At 56.0% G+C, this 23,820-nt stretch overlaps 11 protein-coding genes across 11 annotated transcripts; 5 read left to right on the top strand and 6 right to left on the bottom strand.

Moving 5' to 3' along the window:
* Nucleotides 1-739: 739 nt before the first annotated feature.
* On the top strand, nt 740-1,558 carry CMQ_1104 (cysteine dioxygenase; the record flags this gene model as incomplete). The annotated part of the gene is made up of 3 exons (XM_014318183.1): nt 740-1,030; nt 1,127-1,376; nt 1,437-1,558. 3 exons carry the CDS (start codon nt 740-742, stop codon nt 1,556-1,558), a joined length of 663 nt encoding a protein of 220 aa, XP_014173658.1.
* A 219-nt stretch (nt 1,559-1,777) lies between these two features.
* CMQ_1747 (endoglucanase b) lies at nt 1,778-3,388 on the bottom strand (the record flags this gene model as incomplete). The annotated part of the gene is made up of 3 exons (XM_014318826.1): nt 1,778-1,932; nt 2,135-3,124; nt 3,196-3,388. The coding sequence occupies 3 exons, from the start codon at nt 3,386-3,388 to the stop codon at nt 1,778-1,780; spliced, it is 1,338 nt and encodes a 445-aa protein (XP_014174301.1).
* Nucleotides 3,389-4,639: 1,251 nt separating this feature from the next.
* Nucleotides 4,640-5,130, bottom strand: CMQ_874 (heat shock protein; the record flags this gene model as incomplete). The annotated part of the gene is made up of 3 exons (XM_014317953.1): nt 4,640-4,664; nt 4,728-5,014; nt 5,128-5,130. The coding sequence occupies 3 exons, from the start codon at nt 5,128-5,130 to the stop codon at nt 4,640-4,642; spliced, it is 315 nt and encodes a 104-aa protein (XP_014173428.1).
* A 596-nt stretch (nt 5,131-5,726) lies between these two features.
* CMQ_736 (kinase-like protein) lies at nt 5,727-8,589 on the bottom strand (the record flags this gene model as incomplete). The annotated part of the gene is made up of 4 exons (XM_014317815.1): nt 5,727-6,448; nt 6,515-7,913; nt 8,012-8,319; nt 8,556-8,589. The coding sequence occupies 4 exons, from the start codon at nt 8,587-8,589 to the stop codon at nt 5,727-5,729; spliced, it is 2,463 nt and encodes an 820-aa protein (XP_014173290.1).
* A 1,016-nt stretch (nt 8,590-9,605) lies between these two features.
* Nucleotides 9,606-10,843, top strand: CMQ_609 (pyruvate formate lyase activating; the record flags this gene model as incomplete). Its single annotated transcript, XM_014317688.1, has 2 exons — nt 9,606-10,028; nt 10,115-10,843. The coding sequence occupies 2 exons, from the start codon at nt 9,606-9,608 to the stop codon at nt 10,841-10,843; spliced, it is 1,152 nt and encodes a 383-aa protein (XP_014173163.1).
* A 477-nt stretch (nt 10,844-11,320) lies between these two features.
* CMQ_601 (uncharacterized protein) lies at nt 11,321-12,070 on the top strand (the record flags this gene model as incomplete). The annotated part of the gene is made up of 1 exon (XM_014317680.1): nt 11,321-12,070. The coding sequence occupies one exon, from the start codon at nt 11,321-11,323 to the stop codon at nt 12,068-12,070; it is 750 nt and encodes a 249-aa protein (XP_014173155.1).
* A 190-nt stretch (nt 12,071-12,260) lies between these two features.
* On the bottom strand, nt 12,261-13,241 carry CMQ_1402 (adaptin ear-binding coat-associated protein 2; the record flags this gene model as incomplete). Its single annotated transcript, XM_014318481.1, has 1 exon — nt 12,261-13,241. The coding sequence occupies one exon, from the start codon at nt 13,239-13,241 to the stop codon at nt 12,261-12,263; it is 981 nt and encodes a 326-aa protein (XP_014173956.1).
* Nucleotides 13,242-13,821: 580 nt separating this feature from the next.
* CMQ_1545 (translation initiation factor eif-2b alpha) lies at nt 13,822-15,094 on the top strand (the record flags this gene model as incomplete). The annotated part of the gene is made up of 3 exons (XM_014318624.1): nt 13,822-13,907; nt 13,958-14,957; nt 15,014-15,094. 3 exons carry the CDS (start codon nt 13,822-13,824, stop codon nt 15,092-15,094), a joined length of 1,167 nt encoding a protein of 388 aa, XP_014174099.1.
* A 497-nt stretch (nt 15,095-15,591) lies between these two features.
* CMQ_1357 (duf323 domain containing protein) lies at nt 15,592-19,569 on the bottom strand (the record flags this gene model as incomplete). The annotated part of the gene is made up of 12 exons (XM_014318436.1): nt 15,592-15,658; nt 15,707-16,051; nt 16,111-16,460; nt 16,590-16,665; nt 16,722-17,433; nt 18,025-18,314; nt 18,386-18,407; nt 18,481-18,494; nt 18,570-18,684; nt 18,780-19,018; nt 19,092-19,210; nt 19,309-19,569. 12 exons carry the CDS (start codon nt 19,567-19,569, stop codon nt 15,592-15,594), a joined length of 2,610 nt encoding a protein of 869 aa, XP_014173911.1.
* A 1,993-nt stretch (nt 19,570-21,562) lies between these two features.
* CMQ_719 (glutathione-dependent formaldehyde-activating gfa) lies at nt 21,563-22,361 on the top strand (the record flags this gene model as incomplete). Its single annotated transcript, XM_014317798.1, has 3 exons — nt 21,563-21,690; nt 21,747-21,936; nt 22,026-22,361. 3 exons carry the CDS (start codon nt 21,563-21,565, stop codon nt 22,359-22,361), a joined length of 654 nt encoding a protein of 217 aa, XP_014173273.1.
* Nucleotides 22,362-22,485: 124 nt separating this feature from the next.
* CMQ_558 (ribokinase) lies at nt 22,486-23,586 on the bottom strand (the record flags this gene model as incomplete). The annotated part of the gene is made up of 1 exon (XM_014317637.1): nt 22,486-23,586. The coding sequence occupies one exon, from the start codon at nt 23,584-23,586 to the stop codon at nt 22,486-22,488; it is 1,101 nt and encodes a 366-aa protein (XP_014173112.1).
* Nucleotides 23,587-23,820: the final 234 nt, after the last annotated feature.

The raw sequence follows: 23,820 nt of genomic DNA, 5'->3' as shown, positions 1-23,820 counted from the left end.
GTCATTCCCAGTTATCTTACGGAGTCCAATTTTCGGGCCTAACTTCTGGCAACCATCTTTTCATACGGATGCGCTCGCTATATGAGCAAGTTAAGTCTTTTAGTATTCTTCTTGCGCTGTCTTTCGGTAGCATACCGCCGCCACTGTAGCCAATATTCAGTCGCAAGTTTTGCATAATGCGCCGGACAGACTGCGAATTCGAAGTCGGCCGTTCAGATAAACCAGACCTGCAAATTGAGATAACGCTGCACACTATCCTTTTACTGTGCTCTTCTACATTTGCAGCCGGCAGCCCACAACCGAGATCGGACGCATAAACGTGACTGGCCAAGACACAGTACGGAGTAACAGCTGAACCACCTACACGAGCCCGGAGCCCACCGCCGGCCAAAAGGGTGCACATCTGACACCGCCTCTTCCTAGGCGCAAAGACACTGGAGGAACTTCTTGCCGCTGCGCCTGATGCGAGGTTGGTGCCCCGAAACAGGAATGACCGCAACATCCGCTATCGCCCGACATCCGATCCCCTCCCCGCCAGCGAGTCGACAGGACACGAGTCTTCTTTCATTTGACTCCATCCCCCTTTTCTCTCCATTCCATTGTCCATCGAACCACACTCATCATCGCCAGCAAGCATCCATAGAATATCATCATAATCCCAACATCCTTTGCCAGTCGAAGCATCCTTTCAATCAATCGTGTTTCGTTTCCCCCGACAGCTAGACAGAAATTCAAAACAATGGCCACCAGCGTTATCTCGGCAATGCCCAACGGTCTCGTGGTGTCGTCGTCACCCCATATGGCGTGCGTCGATGATAAGTATCGGTTCGATACCCTCATTCTGGGATTGAAGCATGCTTTGGGGCCATCATCAGGCCTGACGTCGGACGATATTGATGTCGGACACCTCACTCGCCTGATGGAGAAGTATGATGCAAAAGAAAAGGGATGGATGCCGTACAACTTTGGCGATGCCAGTCGTGGCTACACCCGCAACCTTGTTGATGAGGGTAATGGAAAGAGTAACCTAGTATGTCTTATTGTCTACCCTTCCTGTCTTTAACTTCAAACGAACCACTCGGTTCGTCATTGTAGTCCGCACAAATAATAACACATCGCAACACAGCTTGTGCTCGTGTGGTCGCCAGGCAAAGGTAGCCCGATCCATGACCATGGCAATGCCCACTGCCTCATGAAGATCTTGCACGGCAACCTCACCGAGACGCGTTATAGATTCCCTGAAGACGGCCAGGAAGGACCCATGAATGTCACCTCTGAGAAGACATACTCGGAGAACGCTGTCGCCTATATGGCCGACGAGCTTGGTGTTCACAGGATGTGGAACAAAGGCAGCGACTTCGCTGTGTCGCTTCATCGTGAGTGTCTCGTCACAGGAGATATGAAGTGGATATGACAACTGACATGAACTCATGTAGTGTACACTCCACCAAACGTAGCAAAGGGAGGCTGCAACATCTTCAATGAGAAGACGAGCAAGAGCAGCCACGTCGAGAAATGCGGATACTACACCGCGTATGGGAAACTTCTTAAGGAATAGACACCAACGTACTAAACAATGATGACTGGATGACAACAAGAAGCAGGAAATTATTGGGATATAAGAACCAAAGAAGTAGAATAGTGACACCGGATAGCAACCGCCAACAAACGTTGACTGGTGCTGTGTGGTTGGGTAAAGAATAGAAAGAGTCAAACCTATTGATCTGCCGAGCTCGTGTGCGATTTCCGTGCTTTATGTGTATGCGATCTGGATAGGCTAAAGCGTATGTGCTCGTTGTCCTGCTGTGCTTCCTCGGCACCGGCGGCTCAAAACCAAGCCTGGAAACAGCCGATACTCGTCCTCAGCAGCAAGCAAGCCGCCGAAATGAAGAGATGAGGTGTAAAGGCAGAGTTGGGCGGCGGCACCCTGACCTTTAAAGGGCAAACTTAGAGGAGAACGTCAACTGTGATTGGTCCTTAGAAATTGCGTGATTTTATTAATTTCACGGTGGGCGTATAGGTCTCTGCAATGCTTTCAAGTCACGTGATCTTACGATACCACTTGTACAAGCAGTTTCGACTTATTCAACCTCTCCAGGCTAAATTCGAGACGATCTCTTCGACTGCCGTCTACTTCCAATACCAGCACTAGCCGGTGGAGTCGCGAAACCAGTATCGGGCGACGGGATGGCTCCAGGAACGACCGCCTCTACCTGCTGCAGCCTACGACCCGTGTTGGGTGGTCCATCAAAGTTCCCAGCCGCACAAGCAGCCTGTATCTCCAAGCACTTTTTGTCCCACACGTCACAATTGGCGTGGCCTGAAGGTGGTGCTGATTCATAGCAGACCCCCTCCTGGTGGAAGCAGTCGGCTGAGGCGTCCCAGCAGCCGCTTTCCGTGGAGTAGGTGGAAACCTCGACGCCGCACCAGTTAGCGTTCTTGATGAGGCAGCTTTGGGGCACAAACGCGACATTGGCTTTGCGGGACACGGCGAGGTCGCCTGAACTGAGAACCGCCTTTACCAAGGCAGCAGAAGCAGCAGAGTTGCCCCTGTCAGAGCGTTCCGTGGGAAAATACACCGACGGCCCCGGAACCTGGTAAGGGAACATGAGCTCGTATATATCAAACGTCACGGAAGGATCTCCTGCTTTGACATAGCCGGGGATTGTGGCCTCGTATCCTTCGGGAATTGTTCCGTATAGATCCCCGCTGCCGCTGCTGCCGGTGACAAAAATCTGCGCACAGCCAACGTAGAACTGCGGGTCGCTGACCTGTGCCTCATGCAGCGCCAGAAGCTGTGGCCGCACAAGGTAGCTGCCATCTGGGATATCAGGTGGCAGTGCAACAGAGAGCAGGCCGTTGGATTTGATGAGCTTCTCGGTGCACCACTGACTCGTGTCGGCGCTGTAGCCCTGCTCCCAGATCTTGAACCAACCGTCGGTAGGCGTGGATAGAATCGTGCCCATGCTGGCCATCTGTTTCATATATACGGCACAAGGCCCTTTGTGGGATGGGTCGATGGTACCCGGTTTGGATCCGTCGGGGTTCTCGCGAAACTCAAAGGTCAGCGTGGCGCCGGCCGGAACGGTACAGGTGAAGCTGACAGAAGCAAGCCCGTCTCTGCCTGAAAAAAGACTGTCAGACTGGTCATACTTCTCGCGAAATCATTAGTCAACAGCTGGTTGGAGAACCTACCACAAATCATATCAGTGCTGGTCAGATCCCGTAGTGGGAAAGTCGACGTCTGAGGATCCTTTGGCTGGCGGACGCAAGTGCCATCACCTTGGTTGACGCCATTTACGAAGAGGGCCGTGAAAGTAGTGTGGGCACTGGTGGCAGCCGCAAAGGTAAACACAAGTGTAGCCATAAAGTTATGTGCCAGCATCATTGTGAAGGCGTTGCAACCCGGCAGCTTTGTCGGTGGTGGCAAAGTAAAGCAGTACAGCAGTGTCTGGTTTTATCAATGAGAAGCTGGGTACTTCATATCTTTTTTGTCAGATTTCGCTCACCTGTTCATGGGTGTAAACAAATGAAGGCGGAAAGGCTAAAAGATAGGCCGAGAGCAATCGGAAGGTGATGCAAGAAAACTTCCACGTTATGTGGTAGAAGGCATCCTCAATAAAAAGCCAGCGAAGTGTCAGCATACATTAAAAACTTTGGGCCTATCTAGCTTTCTTTCAACCAGACGAGATGCATAGTTCGTACATTATTTTTTTACTTTAACTCCAAGTCGCGTTTTTTTCCTACTAGAAGAAGCAAGTTTTCGAGTTGGTCTTGCCAATGATTATATTACTCGCCATGACTTGTCACACACATTTCCCTTGGTTCTGTTGTGATCAGTTATTTCACCTGCCATGCGGCCCTGAAGGATAAGTTTCAAGTATATTTACTCGGTACAGCCACTCCTGCGAGGTAGTTCCTTTAAGAAAGGCGGACCTCCGGTCTGAGTACTCACGTTCAAGGTCCACGGTCAACCAGCTGGATCCAACCATCTTCGCCTAAACCTAAAGAACGGACAGTCACTTGGCTAGTTTTCTGTCAGGTCATGCGCCATCCAACAGCAGCATATTGCTCGTTTGGCAGCGGTAGGCTGAAGCAAGACTGAGCTGACGAGAAAACGACGAGAAAACGAGACGGGGTAAATTGAAATGTGATGAAAGATGAGACAGCCGAAGACTCGACCTTGCACCGGAAGGCTTTGCTTGCGGTTTTTCTTGTCGATGGCAGATTCTATTGGAGCCATATCTTATGGGCTGAGTGGAGATTATTCTATAATGTACCTTTGCTTTTTAACGCCTTGGCGAGCCTTGTAGCTGTCTACCCAAACAAAGATTCATTCAAAAGTAGCAGCCCCATATTGCCTATGCTTCCGCTCCCCCAAACAGAGAGCCGTGTCTCGCTGTGCTGTCGCTTGTCAACCATGCTAGTCATTTGGTCTTTTCCATTTAGTCATCTTGACGTCTTGGAAGCATTAGTATTGTTTCGCGTCAGCGAGACACCGATCAGGCCTTTTCTCCTCCCGCCAGTAAAAGGCAATGATCCTCGTGTCTCATGAAAATGTGTAAATATATATTTTAATTTTCTTCTTCGGTAGAAGTCTTTTTCTCTTCTAATCGCAACACGTCGACCTGCCGAGGCTTTACTCGTTGATCTTAGCCAGGATGCTAGAGGATTCAGTCAGTCACCAATATAGGTCTCCTTGTCAGATGTTGCCGGCAAATACTTACTCGCTGTCGCGGAAGAGGTGGTACTCGTCCTCGCCGACTTTGACCGGGCTGCCGCCGAACTGGGGGATCAACACCTTGTCGCCGGCCGAGACACCCATTGGTGTCCGCTTGCCTTCCTTATCGAGCGCACCCGGGCCGACTGCCAGCACGCGAGCCTCGTTCAGGTCCTTGACGCTGGACTCGGGCAGGAAGATGCCGCTAGCGGTCTTGGCCTCGGCCTTCACGCGCTGGACCAGAACCCGGTCGAGAAGGGGAACAAGCGACTTGATAGAGCGGATAGAGCTGGCCTGGTAGTGCGGGAAAAAGTTGTGTCAGATATGCTCCTGTCTATCTGCTCATCTGGGGCGTGCGCCAGGCACATATCGTCCCCAGCGACACATGACAAATCAAATGCACTCACCATTTTGACGAAGCTGGGAGTTGTTAAATGGGAGTTTGGACGGGTAGCGGTTACGGGAATCGGTCTGCTGAGCAATCGGCAACAGTTCAATTGGAGGAGAGCTTGCGCCGGAAAGGAAGGATTTTGCACGTTAAGTGAGAAAATCCAAGAGCTTCTAAGAGCATCTAGAAACAACCGACAAACGGGTCCAATTTTTTCTGGCGTCGGTCTGACGGATTTTCCGGAACCGCTTCTGCCATTTCATTGGGTTCACCAAAACTCGGCCTCGCGACGGTTCTCCCCGCATAAATGGGAATAATAGCCGAGGGCCACAGCACTTATTGCAGAAGCCTGTTTATAGGTCGCCCCTTCTGTATGCCGTAATCTATCAAGGCCATTCCAAACCTACAACACTCCTAGAGGCAACCCATCCTATCCTTATGCCTAAACCATCCCCCCCTGCCCCCCAAAATGAAATCATAGGTACTATGTAGAAGGAAATCAAAACCAGAAAGGCAAACTACATCCAAGATACTACACGCTCTATTGAATACTACAGCACAAGTAGGTTAGACCGGTGATGTGGAAAAAGCACCGAATTTAAGTAGCCAGACCAGCAGCTACTTCATAGCTGGCGCGGGTGCTTCGAGGACGTGTGTGTGTGTGTTTGCTCGAATCACTTTTCCTGGCTGAGTCTGGAGGCAGATAACCGTGTTACAGACCCACGGGTCCTTGAGAATTTCGCCCATCTTTATCCTGTCCTTGGGGTCGATTTTCAGCATGCCACCGATGACGTGCCGACTTTCACGGGGAAGAAGGCGTAAAATCCGCCACGGGCCTTTGATGACTTCCTTCTTCTCGGCGGGCTTGTCGCCGGATTTGTCGCCAGCTTTGTCAATGCCAGTCTCTTTCTTATCGTCTTTTTCGCTCTTTTCGTCCTTGCCATCCTTGCTGTCGGAACTTGGGCGAGCGGCCTGGCCATTTTTTCCATTTTTGTCGTCTTTCGTGGCCTTGTCATCTTTGCCGACTCTGGCTTCCTTGACGTCCTTTTCCACACCGTCTGCTTTCGCTTCCTTGACTTTCTTTTCATCTTCTGATCGAGGAGTGTCATTTGAACTTCTGTTTCGCTGATCGCCCAACCGCATGGGATCATGGCCTGGAGTCGGATCCGCAGCAAACAGCTTGTAGGAATTGTCAGTCGTGCGCGGAACCTTCCACGGAAATCGGCGGAGTGTCATGCAGCAGTATATGATAGCAAGCGACCAGATGTCAACTGCTGTTGGGTCATACTTCCGGTCGTCATAGACTTCAGGCGCCAGGTAAGGATCGGAACCCACAATACCTGCCCGGTGGTCAGATATGTACTTCTTGTAGAGCGGGGAAAGACGGTAAGACAAATGCTACTAACCTGACGCCATGACAACGCCATTTTCAAACGGATATTGGTACACATGAGCGCTGCCAAAATCAATAATTTTCATAATGCCGTGTTCGCTGACGACGACGTTGTCTAGCTTCAGATCCCGATGGGCCAATCCCATGCTGTGCAGGTAGGTCACACCGCTCAGGATCTGTAAGAAACAGCAGGCAATCTCAGGACGGGACATGCGGCCAGACATGACAATGGCGAACAAATCGTAGGGCGCATACTCCATAACTTCATACCATTTCCCCTTTTCACTGATGATGTCGAGAGTCTCAATGATGTTGCCATGGTGGAGAGACGAGCCGATGCAGTATTCGGCAGTCAGCTTCTTGACATACTCTTTCTCGGATTCATAGGTATGGCGCGCGCGAAACTCCTTCACGGCAAAAACGGTGCTGTCTTCGCTTCGCTTCATGAGGCGGACGGATCCGCCGGCGCCGGCGCCGAGGACTTTACCAAGCTTTCCGTATTTGGACGACAGCGAGTCGTCGGCAAAAGGCATTTGCACGTTTGATCTTGAACCAGCATTGTCCGTGGCCCTTGAGGAGCGAGCAGAGCGGATGGACAGAGCTGGTGACACAGCTCGCTTGATCTTGTGATGGTGAGACGGGCCGAGTTTGAAGAAACGCTTGAGATCGGACATGGAACCCTGGCGACTGTGCAGCGATGAAGCGGAGCCTTCATCGGCCTGGACGGTATCGCCGGTGTCCGACCTGTGGTGGTGGTGATTGTTAAAGAAGCCTGAGTGACGTTTCTCATCCTTGTACTTGGAAAGAGAGATGGAAGAAGCGGTCGGCGAGTGATCCTTCCTTCTCGACAGTCGCGAGAAAACAAAGCGAGGCTCGATCTTGTTCTGAGGATGGCGCTTGTTGGCAGCGTACGGATCATTGGCGTCACCAGAAGGCGTGAAGGGACGCGAATAGTACTGCGAGGCAGACCGTTCGGAAGCGCTTGATTCCCGTGACACTGGCAGTGATCCACCGGAAGGGCCACCAGAGCCGCTGGTGGTTGGGCCGATGCTGAACAAGCCATTCCGGTGATTGCCGGCTAGCGGGTGGTCATGCGCTCCTGACGAGGATGCTGGGCGGCGCGCGATGTCGTCGGAAGACGCCGGCCGTTGTGGCCGTTGTGCGGCCAGGGCCATTCTGGCGGGCGAGGCTTCCCGTGTCGCCGCCTGCGGAGATGCGGAGCCGTGATGTAGACCTGACAACCTGGGAGACCTGGCTTCTCCGTCGACATGGGCGCTGCCCAGGGGCGTTAGTGGAGGCGACTGCATGTCGTGGCCCTTGGCGCCGAGCATTGGTGAATGGGGACCTGTGGTCGAGATCGGAGTGTGTTGGCGGGTGGTGTGGTGTGATGACCCGTCATCGTGGGATGTAGTCTGAAAGTGGTTAGCAGGGACCCATCCCACATCCGATGAAGGCCGAGACAGCTTCTGGGCAGATCTTAGGCTAAAGGCCAGCTGTGTATCTTGCTTACCCTTGACGCCGGGAGGGAGAACGGCTCGTAAGAGAAGTTGGCTATTCGGAGGCCTTGCAGGTGGGCAGTGCGCATCGAGTTGGTAAGAGCACGTATCTGTTCCTGGGTCACGCCTTCTGAGCCACTTGCATTGTGGCCATAGGAACCCTGCTCATCCTCCCTAGTCTGATCTGTTTCGGGCAACAGCTCCACAGGGCCAATCTCTTGTACCTTGGACTGAAATCGAACGGAGGGGCTAGACTTTGGCTCTTCCTCTGCACCGGGAGCATCGGAGGGGGATTCGGGATGGATTTCTAGTGGATTCACAGCTGCCATACGCGCGGTGACTGTTAGTTGTCTGTAGTACGGACGGCACCAGTGTTTGTCGCAAGTCTCTGCTGTTCTGGGATTTCTCTTTTGGCACCCGTCTTGTTTATCAAGAACGTTGATTTGGAGGGAAGACAGGGGGAGGGAAGGAGGGGGGGGGGGGTGGGGTATGTAGGAGCCGCTGTAGGAGCCGCTGTTTGCGCGCGCTCACGTCAGCGATGATAGGCTGTGGATTTACCTTCGGGCTGTTTATCATCCGTGCCGACTTCCATTTTGGCCAGAATGGTCGCAGGAGTTTGGACAGGTCCAGGATATGGCGATGTTGCTATCGGGAGGCTGGCAGCAGTGAAGATGGCGGTTTGCGAGAGAGACGGGTTGAAATCCAAATAGGACAGAGGAGGCAAAGGGGTGAAAAAGGGTGGCGGGCAGGATCAATTGGAAAAAGGGCCAAGGTGGAAACCAGAGAACGGGTAAGACGAAAAGTTGAATGGGGTTGTTGCGAGTGACGAGATGGGGAAAAAATGCGGTAGTCCACAAAGACAGAAGGAAAGGGGAAAGGCGTACACTCAGCACGACGACCGCTGATGACCGCCGCCTGGAACCATTAGAGTAGAGCAGAGCAGAGCAGAGCAGAGCAGGAAAAAAGGGCAGAAAGAGGAAAGTTTGCTAGAGAGCTAGTTGGCATTGATGACCGGTAGCGGGGCAGGTAAAAGTACCCGCGGATACAAAACGGAAGGGGCGACGAGCGAGGCGATGTAGGTATCGCGTGGGTCCTCGGCAGGAGGGGCAGCAGGTCGGAATTCTAGCAGAGGCTCTGGCGGCTTTAATAGACGGCCATGATAACGTGAGTCTCGACAGTCGACAGAAGCTTCGGACCGATCGGAAGTGAGGCGCCAGACCGAGTCGGTCACAGCCGGCCAGACCGGAAGACGAGATATAACGCGCAGACGGAATTATCATTGGTTGGGCCCGCCTCGAGCCAACATGTGCGATCTTACGAGTCTGGCTGCTGGGAGCTGGGAAGCACTGAACCACAGAGTGCTAGCGATCTGCGATCTAATGCTCCGTACAGCAGGGAGGGTCTGCAGGTATAGCAGTGCGGCAGTGCAGGTCATACCTGCCTCTTACCCCATCAGGCAGCGCTCGCAGCTGCTCGATTAGGCGCAAACGCAGTGTGTAATTCGCCTGATTCTAGTGGCTGCTTTGGGAAGTCCAATTCTCTATTCGTGGTATCTTGTATTCTCATTACAATTGCTTGCGTCTGCTTCCAAAGCTTCTAGCTTCCACGATGAGGCTTGTCAGCTGGTGTCGCTCTCCACCTGGGCTCGGCCGACATCGCCCTCTGGCTGTGGCCCCCTTGCGATGGCGCTCGCGTGAGAGGAGCCTCCATCTGGCACCGCCATTTCTGGTCGACGACTACATCCCACGCTTCTTGACGCTGTCGGAGATCGAAGCGTCCAAGAAGCGCTCACGGGCATATGGCCACCTGCGCAACTGCAACCTCTGCCCGCGTCTCTGTGGCGTCAACCGGTACGAGACCACGGGCATGTGTCTGATTGGCGGTGACACGGCCAAGGTCAATGTGATTGCGCCGCATTTCGGCGAAGGTAAGGCACATGTCGTCAGCCGGTGTGACTACGACACTGATACCCACCCGCCGGACAGAGCCGTGTGTCCAGGGGCACAATGGCAGCGGAAGCGTCTTCTTCAGGTAGGATATATCTTTCCTCGTATCCTGCAGTTGGCTAAGACGTGTTGTCCGATAGCATGTGCAATCTTCGCTGCTCGTTCTGTCAGAACCACGACATCAGCCACCAACGGAACGGCATGGATCTCACGCCCGAAGAGCTGGCCGACTGGTTTCTCAAGCTGCAGGAAGTCGGCAGCGTCCACAACATCAACCTCATCACACCCGAGCACGTGGTGCCGCAGGTGGCCCTCGCGCTTCTCCACGCGCGCACCAACGGACTCACGCTACCGATCATATACAACACGTCGGCCTACGACTCCCTTGCGTCGCTTGAGCTTCTCGATGGGCTCGTAGACATGTACCTGCCCGACTTCAAGGTGTGGGAGCCGACGACGTCGCGCCGGCTCCTCAAGGCAGACGACTACGCGGCGACGGCTCGCGAGAGCATCAAGGCGATGCATGCGCAGGTCGGCGACCTCTGCTTCACGCCTGACGGCATCGCCAAGAAGGGTGTTCTTGTGCGCCACCTGGTGATGCCCGGCCTCGAGGAGGAGGGCGCGACGATCATGCAGTGGCTGGCCGAGGAGCTGTCTCGAGACGTGTTTGTCAACATCATGGAGCAGTACCACCCGGATGCGTATGTGGGAAAGCCAAAGCGGGCAGGGAAGTCTCAGGGCGGCAATGCCGACGACGACGAAGGCTCTAGCAAGGTCCGATACGCGGATATCAACCGCGCGGTGACGGACAAAGAAGTGTCTGCCGTTCGGAAGGCTGCTGAGAAGGCTGGGCTCTGGCGTTTCTGCGACCCACCAAGGCACTATGGGTTCAATCTCTGAGGCGTCAGAACTTGCATGGCGTGCTCTTTGTGCAGTCAGGAAAAGAGGTTGTGCCAACGCAAGGGACACACCTGTTCCGAGGTCCCCGTGATGCCAGCGCGAACAAACGAACAAGCCATGGAGGAGCGGGATGGTAAAGAAGTTGGCCTCTACTTTCCAGCACTTGTTTCAGCTGCCATGTCGGTTGGCGCTTAGTCGAAGCGCCACAATGTATCCCTTCGTGGGCCGAGGCGTCTAGAGGCTTTGTTTGCACCAGCCAACAACACACGACCTTCAATACGCAGCTCCCAATGCGGGAGCAGGGCACATTCTGGTGGTGTAAAGTATGGCGGGCAGCGTTGTTCTTTGACGGACGGTGCAGTGGTCATATAGGCCCATTGATGCACGCCATCTTACGGAAATTTTACGTCTTTCTTTCCATGGCAGAGTGCAGATACAACCGAAACAGGCACCGGCCATCCCTTTAAAGCCGGCACGATGGGCACGAACGATCAGCCAGGTGTCGACAGCCCCAAGACGCCATTAGCCAAGACAGCGAGACAGACAGGATGGCGGCAGCTCAACGTCGATCTAAGGCCTTTCGACGAAGTGTGCAACGAACACCAGTATCTGCTGGCCAGCCTTCAGCGACAGGATGCGCGGATCCAAGCACTTCTGGGAACGTTGTGCAGCGTACAGACGCAGCAGCAAGTGCAGCAGAGTGCAGGCGAAGCTCGGAAGCTGCGCAAAGAAGTCGGGTTCGTGCAGAGCAAGATTGCGGATGCGGAGCAACAGGAACGCCTGATCAACGGACGCCTGGTCGAGGTACGGTCGGAGATGCAGCGACGCAATCGACTTGTCCATCTTCAGTACCTGCAGCAGCAGCAGCAGCAGCAGCAGCAGCAAATGGCCCAGGAGCAGGCACAGATCAACGCCGATGCTCTTTCACCGCTGTCGGGCAGCGCAATCAGTCCCTTGGCACCGATTTTTCGGCCGCGTAAGATGTTGGATACGGAAAGCTCTGGACTTTCGGCGGATAGGGCAAGACTCTCGGTTGGGTCTGAATCGACGTTGGATGACGGCAAGGTGGACGAGGAAGCGTGTCAATCGGCAGAAGAGCAAGATGCGCACAAACAGGTCAGGGTCAGGAGAGGGTCTTGGAGCATGGCTACGGACTCTTCGCAGACTAAGCAGAAGCGTATGAGCCTGCCGCCACGGCGGTCGGTCTGGCCAGACGACAACGTATGAGGAGGCATGGGAGTAGATACACAGACTGTTCAGTATTAGGAGACTATGTAGGTATCTGATTGGCTTATGATGTGATCCTGCACAAGCGCCGTTGAAGACGGGCCAAAAAGGGTTGGTATGCGGCAGTGAATTTATTTACAGACTTTCTAGACGGATTATTAGGTGCCAACATGTTCGATTTCTCGGGCATTTAAGCAAACTCGTCGTTCTGGCCGTCATCGAAGCCAAGATCGGCAGCAGTCTGTTTCTGCTGCTGCTGCTGTTGTTGTTGTAGATGCAGCTGGTGCTGTTGCTGCAGGTTGAAGCCGCTGAGAAAGTTGGGATCGCCGACGGAGCGACGAGCACTGGCACGGCGATTGGCAGATGGGGGTGGCGGCAGGGAGAAGGACGAAGCGGCAGAGGAGGAGACGGAAGAGACAGCCGGTGGTGGTGGTGGCGGAGGAGGGAGAGAGAAGCCTCCAGGGCTGGGGCTGGAGGCAGCGGAGTTGCTGTTGCTGCTGTTGCTGCTGGTGTTGGCACGACGGCCAAACTTGGAGCTGCTGAGGTTGACGGTGATGGTCTCGCCGTCCTTGAGGCTGTAGTCGCGGCGAGCGGCCGCGTCCTCGTCGGACGGCTGTTGGGCGGAGCCGGCAGCGGCAGCACGACGACCAGCAGAAGCGCGAACGGCAGCATCGGCCGTGCGTTCGAGTCCGATCGTCTTGCGGGCTTCCTGCAGCGTGACGCTAAAGTCAAACGATTCGGGGCGTTCTTCGAAGCCGAGCCCGAGCATGGCCCGACGGCCCTGGGGGTCCTGGACGCGCAGGGCGTAGAAGCGAGCGCTGTCGAGGGCGGCCTCGACAACGTCAGCAGCGGTGTAGGGTGCAGCGGCAAAGAGCTGGCCCGACGACGGGTCCTCGAGCACGATATCGACACGGACTTTTTCCGGGAGGTCGCTCGCCGCTTCACCTTCGCCCTCGGCCTCGTCTGCGTCCGTGCCCGTCTCGAGCACGCGCAACCGGGCCGTAAAGATGTGGCGCTGCGGATCGGTCGTCCAGGCGGCCGCCGCGTAGCCCTTGGTCGACGTCAGCGGCGGAATCTGGTAGACGTGCACCTTGGGCGCCACAAAGAGCAGCCGCTGGATGGCGTCGGCTGGCAGCGGCTGGCCCGTCGTCGGATCGATGATGGCGGCCATGACTCGGCGTGCGGAGGTGTGCAGGAGGCGGTGGTGTACAAGAAACAAAATCGGCTCCGGCAGCGTCTCGCGTCGTGAGGGGAAAGCGATGCGGCCAGAGATCCCAGATGTCCAAATTCCAGATGTCCAGATGTCCGAGAGAGGACCGTTTTGGGCCAGCTGACAAACGCACGCCTTTCTGCTTCGGGCAAGAGCTGCTTGCAGGCCTACTACTGTCCAAGGGAAACTACCCCTCCTCGCAGCCTGGGCGGTGAGCAGCGGCAGAGCAGCGGCCAGTCTTCGCACCGCATCGTCGCTTTTTTGCTGGTCGCCGAATCGAGTCATCCTGACGGCTTCTGTCTGCACCAAGCCCGCCTGTTCGACGAGACGATCCAGCACACCGCAGCTGCCGCCTCCCCACCCGCCTTCTGTCGCCGTGACAGCTGCTGCTTCGCCGACATCTGACCCGACATCCTGCCCCCCTGCTTCCGGTGCTGTGGGACAGGACCACTGTGCACAGCTGGCTGACAGTTGCATGCTCTTCCTGCCGTGTCGTCCCGTCCTGCCGCCCTTCTCGGCCCAGAGATTTTACAGTGTCGCCATGATCGTGCCAGAGAGCGGACCGGTGCTGGCACAGCCGGCGGGGGGCGAGGGGTCGTCTGTAGACGCAGCGCCGGACGAGTTTGAGTGAGTGACAAAAGATGCCGTTTCTATGAGCTCTGCTGACAAATCATCAGTATCGTCGCCACATACCATCGGCTGCTCGCCGAGGACGCCGACCTGACGCGGCCCATTGCGGCCATCGAGGCGCTCATCGAGGTGCTCCGTCACACCCCGTCGTCCACAGCCATGGAGACGTACGAGATCAGCGAGACACAGGTGCTGCGACTGCACGCTGCCGTCCCCAACTCGCTGCCCATCGAAGCCGGAACCCGCATGTTCACCGGCTTCCTCAGCATGTCCATGCGCCAGCCGAGCGCTGCTCCCATCAACATGACCGCCAGCACCACCAGCAGCATCGGCGGCCTCGACAGCTTCGACAAGATCCGTCAGCACCTGCTCGACAACAGCCAGCTCTTTGTCCAGCGCGCCAAAGAGGCCCGTCACCGCATCGCTGATCGTGGCTGTCGTCTCGTCGAATCCGGCCACGTCGTCCTCACTGCTGGTGGCTCGCGTGCCGTTCAAGCCCTTCTGCTCAAGGCCGCTGAGCGTCTGACCGCTCGCCAATCTGGACTTCCGGCCGCCTCACCCGATGAATGGCCTTTTCCGACGGCACCCGAACCCACATCCGCCCCCTTCACCGTCCTCTATGTCGTCGACGAACGCTCACGTCAAGAGTCTGAACGTCACATGACCGTCCTGCGCAGCCACCACATACCCGTTATTGAGATCGACCCCAGTGCTGTCGCCTATGCCCTCGAGGCCTACGCCGTCCGCTCTGTCTTCGTCGGCGCCGAGGCTGTCACCCACGACGGCAAAGTCGTCTCTCGCATCGGCACCTTCCAGCTTGCCGTCCTTGCTGATGCCGCCAAGCCCAAGCGCAATTTCTTCGTCCTCGTTGAGACCCACAAGTTCGTCCGCAAACTGCTGCTCAACAACCGCGACCTCTCCCGCATCAACGTCCAGCAGGCCTTCTTCGCCCCAGACGGCTCCTCTCCTAGACCTGTTCCTGCTCGTGTCGCCAGCCAGCCGCCCGCAAAACCCCTGCTGCCCTTCTGCAGTCAGGTCGACGTCACCGTAAGCAACCGCCCCCTCCTGTATCCTCCTCGCCTGCTGTTTTACTGACTGTACAGCCCCCTACTCTCGTCACAAACTTCATCACCGAGAACGGCATAATACAGCCGTCTGGATCCTACCGCATCGTCGCCTACTAGGCACAACTAGCACGGCACAGAAGCCGGCCTAACAGAATTGGGCACACATGATCGCCACCAGAGAGCGCATTCTGCACCAAGTCTGCCCTCAAATCTCGCCTTCACCGCATATCACTTTGAACCCACCGCTCGCTGAACTGCTCGTTTTGTCGTGGTCAAATTCATACATATGTAGTAATTGCAAACTAAAGGGCAAAAGACAAAAAGCAAATCAACCCGTAAGCTGGCTGGTCTACAGAGACCACAGCCGCGGACAAAGGAAACCGGAGCGGATCTTGCTGCTGTTTAAAGAGAGAGTGGCAGGAGGTCAAATCTGTTCTCGCGGGACAAGCAGTCATATGCTTGGAACAGAACCAAAATAAGCCAAAATAGGAAAGGAATACAAAAAAGCGTCCAATAAAATGCATACCCGACCCAAAGCCAGTTTTTTTCCTTTGACCGACTTCCTTTCCCCTTACCCATGAGCAGTACCATCAGACGAGAATTCCTCTGCCACTTTACACATCCCGAACCAGCCGAGCACCTACCCAGGCGTAGAGGTAGTTTCGCTGGAACCAGTTGACACTGGCCTGTTAGCCTCCATCTTTTCTTCGCGGGAAACGATCAACTTACAATGACTTCCGTCCAGCAAGGCGAGGGTGCGTTGCCCACGATCCGCCCAGCACAATGTTATGCTTTCCGTCAAAGAAGTCTGCCGTGTATGCCGGATACAGCTTCATCGGCTCGAATCCAGCATGGCGGTGCAGCGGCGAGCTGGTCCACTCCCACACTCCACCCATCTCGCTCTGTCCCCCAAGCCTCCCCCCGTTGGCTGTCACCGGCATCGGGTGCCAGTGCTTCAGGCCAACGTTGGCGCCTTCCAGGTCGATGAAGAGCGAGTCGGACGAGGCGCCGGCACCACCGTTGCCGTTTGCTGCCTGCGGCGGTGTCTCCTTCACACCATTGAGAGAGAGGTGTCTTTGATTAGTCAGCATGGATGAAAGACCTAATAGGACCAGCAAAAGTGATCAACTCACCCATTCACCGCCGGAACGGCACGACTGCTGTTCTGATTCTTCTCCTTCTTCTTGCGCAATCTATCCACGTGTTCGTAGATGCTGCGTGCCTCCTCAAACGTCGGAATGCGGCCACCCATCCACGCCGCACAGGCTGACAGCTCGTCATACGACGCAAACACAGGCCAGTCCAGGGCAAGCTCGAGAGGCACCGGGCCAAACACCGTCCGGACAGCCATTCCTTGCAAGAATGAGGCCGGCAGTGGCAGCGTAGCAGCCGACTGACCTGCGCCGTTCACTTGTCCAATTTGGTGTCCGTTTGTGTGTCCGTTCGCATGACCGTTGGCGTGTCCATTCGTGTGCCCATTTGTCTTTTGGGACCCTGTAGTCTCTGTCCAAGACGTAGGAAGACTCGTAATATGGTTGCTAAAAACATATTGCGCATACTAAAACCCTGTCAGAACAACTCGTCTGCTGACGAAATGGCTGCCGGTACACACCTCTTCGTTCGTGATCGACCTTCCCTTGGCTTGGAAGGCACCGACATGGATTCGACGGACAGGCTTCTCGTTGTCCCTGGAGGCCCTGTTAGTCCATAGCATGATTGTACGTAATTATCAGGAGACACCCACCAGCCAAAATGGCGCGTCAGTTCCGTTCCATTTTCGGGATCGTCCAGGCCAATGGAGATGTCCTGCGCTGGCACATTGAACCACTGGTTCGGGACCCGGGCTGCATGCGCCTTTTCAGCCAGCTCTGCAAAGTCCGGCCTCGGCACGTTCGGCGGAGGAAGCGTTTTGTCGCTCTGCAGCATCATGTAGAGCAGAGTCTCAAGATGCATGAGATCGTGCTCGAACCCAGCCCAGATAGCTTGGGCTACAGGACGTGGGATGTGTGCGTGGCTGGGGTTGCTTCCATTGCCGGGCCCATATATACCCCGGAGTCTCTCCCGAACTCGGCTCTGGTAGGCAAGGATATCGTTCAGCGGAGGCCACTCGTCTGGGATCTCGGAATGGGAGTGGCACAGCTCCGGATTGTCGACATCCGGGTCAATGCCTCGCTCGAAGATGGACGCATAGCTTGCGGGTTCTGTCGGGGTCCCTCCGATCGTTTTGTTCAGCTGGATGTCAAGGAAGGTTGGACTGTGGCCGAGGTAGAAAATGCAAGCATTTCTCAGCTTGATTGGCTTGTCAAGCAGCCCCTCATCGGGAAGCATGCGCCGGGTCACCGTATCCCAGGCCGCCCAGGTAGCCTCCCAGTCTTCCAGCGACGGAAGCGCCGTCTTGGCGTAAATGGACGGGAGCAGGCTGAAAGACATCTTCTGTTTGGAGAGCATGTGAATTCCTTTGGAAGTTAGCTAGGGCGAACATGTCCAGGGGAGGGCAATAACGCCAATTAAAACAAGAGGACCCGGACCAAAGCCGTGCCTGCTCGACTGGCATGATTGACCCATAAGTATACCAACGGCCCGGGCAAGCAGCTTTTCCCGCCTCATATGTCATCGCGCCAGTCTTGCAGCGATGCAGCGGCATTAAGAGAAGAGAATGCATTTCGGGCGCGCAGGGACCGACAGGGACAAGCGTGAACGGGGGAAACAGATGCAGCTAGGCGGCTTTGGGTACATGCAAAACGCAAGAACTAGAAGCATGTCGAAGCTGGCATTTGTCTGGGGTGCGACTCCACTGGAAGCCAAGTCACAGGACCCGGCGACGAGGGGCACCCCCAACGTGAGAAAGCGTGGGGTGAAGTGTAACAAGATGGTGTGGTGGGGAAAGTGACGGTGTAGGTGGTTGTGTAAAAACGTGGGAGGAAGTCGAAACGGCAAATAGGTGGTCTGAAACTGTTCAGTGCTCTTTGTTTGCCGGCGCCGGCGCCGATTCCGGTAATAGGTTCCGGGGAAGAGGGTGCTGGAGAAAAGTTGCGTGATCATCTTACCATATTCCTTGTTGCTATGTTCCCATCGGCAGGACTCGACCAAGCCGGCCGCCTGCCACAGCGCTTTCACCTCGTCATCGGCATACTTCCAGCTCTCCTCGAACTTGATTCGCTCATAGGCCCTGACAGTTTCTCCCAGAACCACAGTCGTGTGGATCGGCGAGACGAATGCCTGGTGGTAACCGCCCCGGGCGTCATGCACATACTCGCCGATGACATGCCATTCCGACGGCTGAAAAGCCTCCTCGCCCAGTATTTCGTTAGCGTGGGCAAGGCCGTTCAGGATGAATCTGGTTCGTCGTGTCAGCCATACATCATATATAGCAGTTCCTGCTGTGAGTGGTCAGAGCATATCCCATACCTGTGGGTGGTTCCTTGGTTGTCTGCGAATCATATTGTTAGCCCTACCAAATACAGCAAGCACAAGCGGTCTCGTGTTAGATACGATTCACTGACCATTGTATGCGTGGCTAATAACATGATAAGTCAGCCCAGCGCCCAGATAAAAACCACGGCAAAGGCCAATACGAGCAGGCAAGACTCACTAGATTTTGCGCGGGTCGGTACAGCTGTCGAGTCCGATGAGCATGGCATCTCCCATCTGTAGCACATCTGCAAAGCTGCGGAGGAACTCGGCGGCCTCATTCGGCTGGAAGTTTCCTGTCCGTAGAGTCAACACACTGAAAAAATACAAGAGTGACTGATCCCGTTCCAGACGGCCGCCCTCATAGTCAGCTCGTATAGGTGCGCCTTACCGATGCTGGATCCGAGCGAGAGGATGCACTTCTGGCGGTAAAGGACAGAGGGCGACTTCAGCCACTCACGCCCATCATCATACGTGCCGAGCAGGCCATGACAGGTGACGTGTTCGAACTTCGGCAGCTGGGCGAGCGTACGCTCCAGCTCACGACGCGAGAGGTCCAGGGCATAGTATTCCACCTTTTTGCCGACCGCTTCAAAAGCCCGCAAAAGCAAGCTCACTTTCCGGAGATTTCTGTTTGATGCTGTCAGTGCAAGGATCCCGTTTGCGAAGGGGTGCTGGGATGGCATCACGAGCAACAACGCACCCGCTGCCTAGCTCGAGGACCATGGCGCCCTGTGGAATCTTTGCGGCTATGCTCGCGGCCGAAGCCTCAAGAATGGCAGCCTCATAGTTGGTGAGGTAGTATTGCTCCAGGAATGTGATCTGCGGTTGCAGAAGGTGGTCAGCAGGACAAGCGGATTGGTCATAGAACAAGGACGGGATGGGCTGTGCAGCAAATGGTGCTTGCAAGTGAGCCTCACCTGTTCAAACAGCTGTAAGCCCTTCTCGTCGTAGAGAAGCAGCGTGGGCAGTGCTCGGGGACCGTCCTCGGGACTGAATGAGGAGAAAATCTCCTGCTTGAGATTGATCTCTAGCTCGCCGCGTCGGATGTCAATGATATCGACATGACGGTTGGCCTCGACATGAAGGGCGGCAGCCTTGCTGGCAAGCGACATGGACAGGAGGTGATGGGCAGCACTGTCCGAATCAGACGATACCAACGGCTCGGCCGACGGAGGCATAATGACGACTTGTGTATTCTAAGTTAAGCTCTGTTTAGGGTACTGATAAGGGGAGGGGGGTCAATAGCTTGGATAGAGACGTTTGAGTAGACTGCAGCTGCAGCTATTTTATATTGCCAAAGTCCCGAGTACAGTATCATACCCCGACGAGAGCAGGCCGGTTTGGTCGGATCAGACGTGTGCATGTGGAGAAGGGAAACACCCCGACTTCTAAGAAGGGAAGTACGCAAGCCGAGCTGGACTTCGTAACCTGGTATCCCCATCCAGAAGATACATGCTAGAGACCGCTAAGACGGGCGATGTGCACGTTTGAACGGAGACCTAGTATCGTGCACTAGACCAATAAGGGTAAACCAAGGGGGGGGGGGGTCTCGTTACTGAGCGGTGGCCAATTCCCCGACCTGCAAATCAAAGCAACGCGCCAGCAACGTATTAGTCCGGCGATGAACTCCAGAGCTGGCTGTCCTGTGCGTGGAACACCGGTTCGGGATAGAAGGTGCACCTGTTCGTTGGACCAAGCTTCCGATTGTCGTCCTTGTGTTGATCGGCTGCCACACCGACTGCCTGGCTGTGCTTCCGGTGCCCCATCTTCGCTAATTAACCTTCGTCCGGAGAGAGGGTCGGAGTGGGTGGAGGCCGGCTTGGTCGTTCTTGGGGATTTGGGCAGGCTGAAAACACATGTACGTGTACAAACAACGGGGGCACGTGTGTAGGAGCTGCTATGCAAAGGGGAAGCCGAATCTGCAGCGAGAAGACCAAGCCTATGTGTCAGTACTCCGTACTTCTTGGGGATGTCAAACGAGCTGTCGCATTTGCGGGGTGCTGAGCAGCAGGTGTAGTAGAGTGGAGCCGCAGCGTGGGTTGTGCCTACCTTCTCAGTGGAACATTCCTTTTGGGGGGCGAGGAAGCGACGACTGCGCTGTGGGACAGGTACTTCAGTCCACATAGTACGTCATCTCCAACGACACCGATGACCGCTATGAGGAATTACGGAGACAAAGCTGCTTATATACGACGACCTAGAGGGCCTAGAAGGCCAGGCTGTGTTTGACACTGTTCTACTTGGAATATATGAGCATCTGGACATTCTGATTAGGTAACAGGACACGACATGGAGGGCAGGCCGGCCCGGGTGTGTGTAAATCTCACCCTGGTACTGTCCGGGTAAGTGAACATCTGATACGGGTTTTGTCGCAGGTTCTTGCGGGGTGCAGATGCAAGCCCGAATGCAGGGCTTTCGCCGGTGTGCCTTCTCTTCCCTGTTGTGCTTGCCTGCAAGCGGCAGCGTCTGTCTTGCCCGGCGAAGGGGCTGGAGAAGCCTGGCTGCAACCCTGCGAGACAACTGGTTGGGACCAGGTGACGAGAAGAGGTTTGCCGGGCTGCAGAACACTCGTTTCCTGCTGTCACGCCGGTTGCCAGTGCCTCAGGCTGGTTTCCGCTTTGCCTGCCGCCCGGCGCTCGGAAACAAGTGGCGCGTGCACGAGCGGAATTCTCGTCCCTGTGGACAGACGGCAATAGGGCAGATGTCCATATTCGCACACGGGAACCCCCACGCCAACGCCAAGAGAAAAACAAGCGGTGACGGACGGCGCACTCCGCTGATTTGTGCATGCGTATCTACGAGGACGATACGATACACGTACCGCACGACTCTCCTTCTTGTATCGTCTCTCATCGCTGCTCGTAGGACGGTGTCGTCGTGTCTTACCGGCGACCATTGTGGAATGTAGCCGGCTTCTCTTCTGTCTTACATGCCAGATGCTACGGGCTCAGTAAGGCCCCTCGAAAACCCCCCGTGCTTCCAAGTTTCTTTCTGGAACCTGCGCCGGACTAGATGGTCGTGTCTCCACTCATGCTTTTGGCTCGTTTCCTGTCTTTTCCTCGGTTACCGGAAGCGCCATCTCGCTTTCAGACCTAGGCAGATGCACTTACGCACGTCGCCGAGTCAGCTGACTGCGTGTCGAGGACGTGTCGGCGTGCGGGGCAATGAGTCATGGAAGAAAGGTACTCCGTACTCGTACGCCCGTTGGCAGACGCGCCCGAGTGCCTATCATCGGGATCCAGTCCTGCCGTGCTTATGCCTGCATCTGCGGCTGTCCGAACGACATTGAAGATGATACCGTGAGCACTGTCGCCTTCGTGTGCTGATGTCAGCCTGCTGACTAAGCACGTTCAAGATTCGATGGCGCCTCTCTTCCGCCTGCCTATGTCGAGCCCGACTACATTGGCCCCGAGCCAGCTGGCGGCCCCGTGGGCGATGAGCCGTCCAAGATCTACCATGGCAGCTGCCACTGCGGTGCGGTGCGCATGTCTCTGCGCTCCAAGCCGCTGGAGACTCTCGATCCGACAGGCAAGATAGGCCACATTGTTGACTGCAACTGTAGTATCTGCATCCGAGTAAATTCTCTCCCAAACCAACGCAAATAGGACATGATTGCATTGTTGACCTGTAGCAGGGCGGTTATATCTGGATCTATCCCACGAAAGACCAATCTGCCGTCCAGGGCGAAGACAATTTGACGCACTACAGCTTTGCCAATCACGTCGACCGCAAGAGCTTCTGCCGCACTTGCGGTGTCCATCTCTTCAATATTGGCGTTGAGTACACTCTCGAAGAGGAGGCTGCGCTTCCTGTGGTAGCCCGCTCCGAGACTGCCCGCACGGGTCGTGAAGAATGCCGCGACGAGCGAAACATCAACACCCGCGTGCTTCACGGCGTTGACGTGAACAAGCTTCCGGTCCATTACTTGGACGGAAACGGAGACATGGAACCACAATACGTGAACCCGTAGAAAGAGGGGCCAAGAAGCAAATCACAATGCCGTTCGTCCTGCTTGAGAACACACAATAATTATGGAATGGCTGTCATATGCTCCGTTTTTGGCCCACCGTTAGGTCTGCTCGTGAATAGCCGTCTCATTCGACCTCGTCCCGCCACGGGATCGAATCCTGGGCGCCTCTCCGCTGCACCGTCTTTGCTGCCGCCTTGTTGGACCGCCGCACGGCTGCGGCGCAGTCAAACGGCTTTCCTTCTGCTGCCGCATGCACCACCTCCAGCGCGTACTGCCCGGCAAACGTGTCGCCGGCACCGGTGGTGTCGACCACATGTGCCACGGGCTCGGGCGGCAGCAGCTCTCCGGGTCCGCCGGCCGTGCGTGAGGCGTAGTAGACGCCGCGGCCGCCGAGCGTCATCACGACGTTCTCGACGCCACGGTCGAGAAAGTAGCGTGCCGCGCGCGCGAGGCCGTCGGTCGTGTCGAGGTCCGACACGGTGCAGCCGACGGCCAGCGCAGCCGTCTCGGTCTCGTTGAGCACGAGGTGGGCGAGCCCAGCCCGACCAGTCGGTCGTTCCTTGTCGTCGAGCGTGCTGAAGGCCGCCTCCAGCTTGGCCCGCGTCTCTTCCGTAGCCGGCGCCGGCGCCGGGTTGAAGAGCACCGGGATGTCGGCCGTCCGGGCGGCTGTGAGCGCCTGCTCGACCTGCTCGAGCGGGATCTCCAGCTGAAGAATCAGCAGCTGCGTTTGCTGCGGCAGAATCAGGTCGGCCCGCCATGGAATCGCATAGTTGGCCCCCGGTGACAGGATGATGCGGTTCTGACCCGTCGGCTCATCCACCACGATCACGGCCACGCCCGTCGTCTGACCCGCCACCGTCTGTACGCCCTGCACGTCGACGCCGTGTCGTGCCAGGTTCGCCCGCAGCGTCGCCCCGTTGGCGTCGTCGCCTACTGCGCCCACCATCGCCACGTGCGCCGTCGCCATTGATGCCGTGTCGTTCCACTCCGCCGTGTTCGCGGCATTCCGCCGCCGCGACAGCTTCGCACAGGCTACCGCCTGATTTGCTCCCTTGCCGCCCGGTGATGTGGCGAAGGCCGACGACATCATCGTCTCGCCCGGCTGCGGATGGTGTGACACGTACGACACCAGATCCATGTTGAGCGAGCCCAGCACCGTGATCCAAGGCAGGCTGCTGCCTGCTGCCTTCGCTCTGTCCGAGCACGGTGTAGCTTGCTGAGCCATGGTTTTGTCTCTGTTTCCGTCCCTATGACCCTTTGGATCTGTGTCTCTACTCTGCAACGCCTGGACAAAGAGTCGGAGAGTTTACGTGTCACGTTATACGGCGAAATTGGGTGTGCGAGGCAGGTGCGACAGGCGCTGGAAATAAGAGCTAAGACTCCCTGAGCATCTGGCAGGTGCGGGGCAACTAGCAATTTCTTCAAGCACAGTATGACGCATCACATGGCTTTGGAGGAG

Source organism: Grosmannia clavigera (genome assembly GCF_000143105.1).
Source record: "Grosmannia clavigera kw1407 unplaced genomic scaffold GCSC_140, whole genome shotgun sequence".
In the NCBI taxonomy this organism is placed as follows: Eukaryota; Fungi; Ascomycota; class Sordariomycetes; order Ophiostomatales; family Ophiostomataceae; genus Leptographium; species Leptographium clavigerum.
This window is presented reverse-complemented; position numbering and strand designations above follow the sequence as displayed.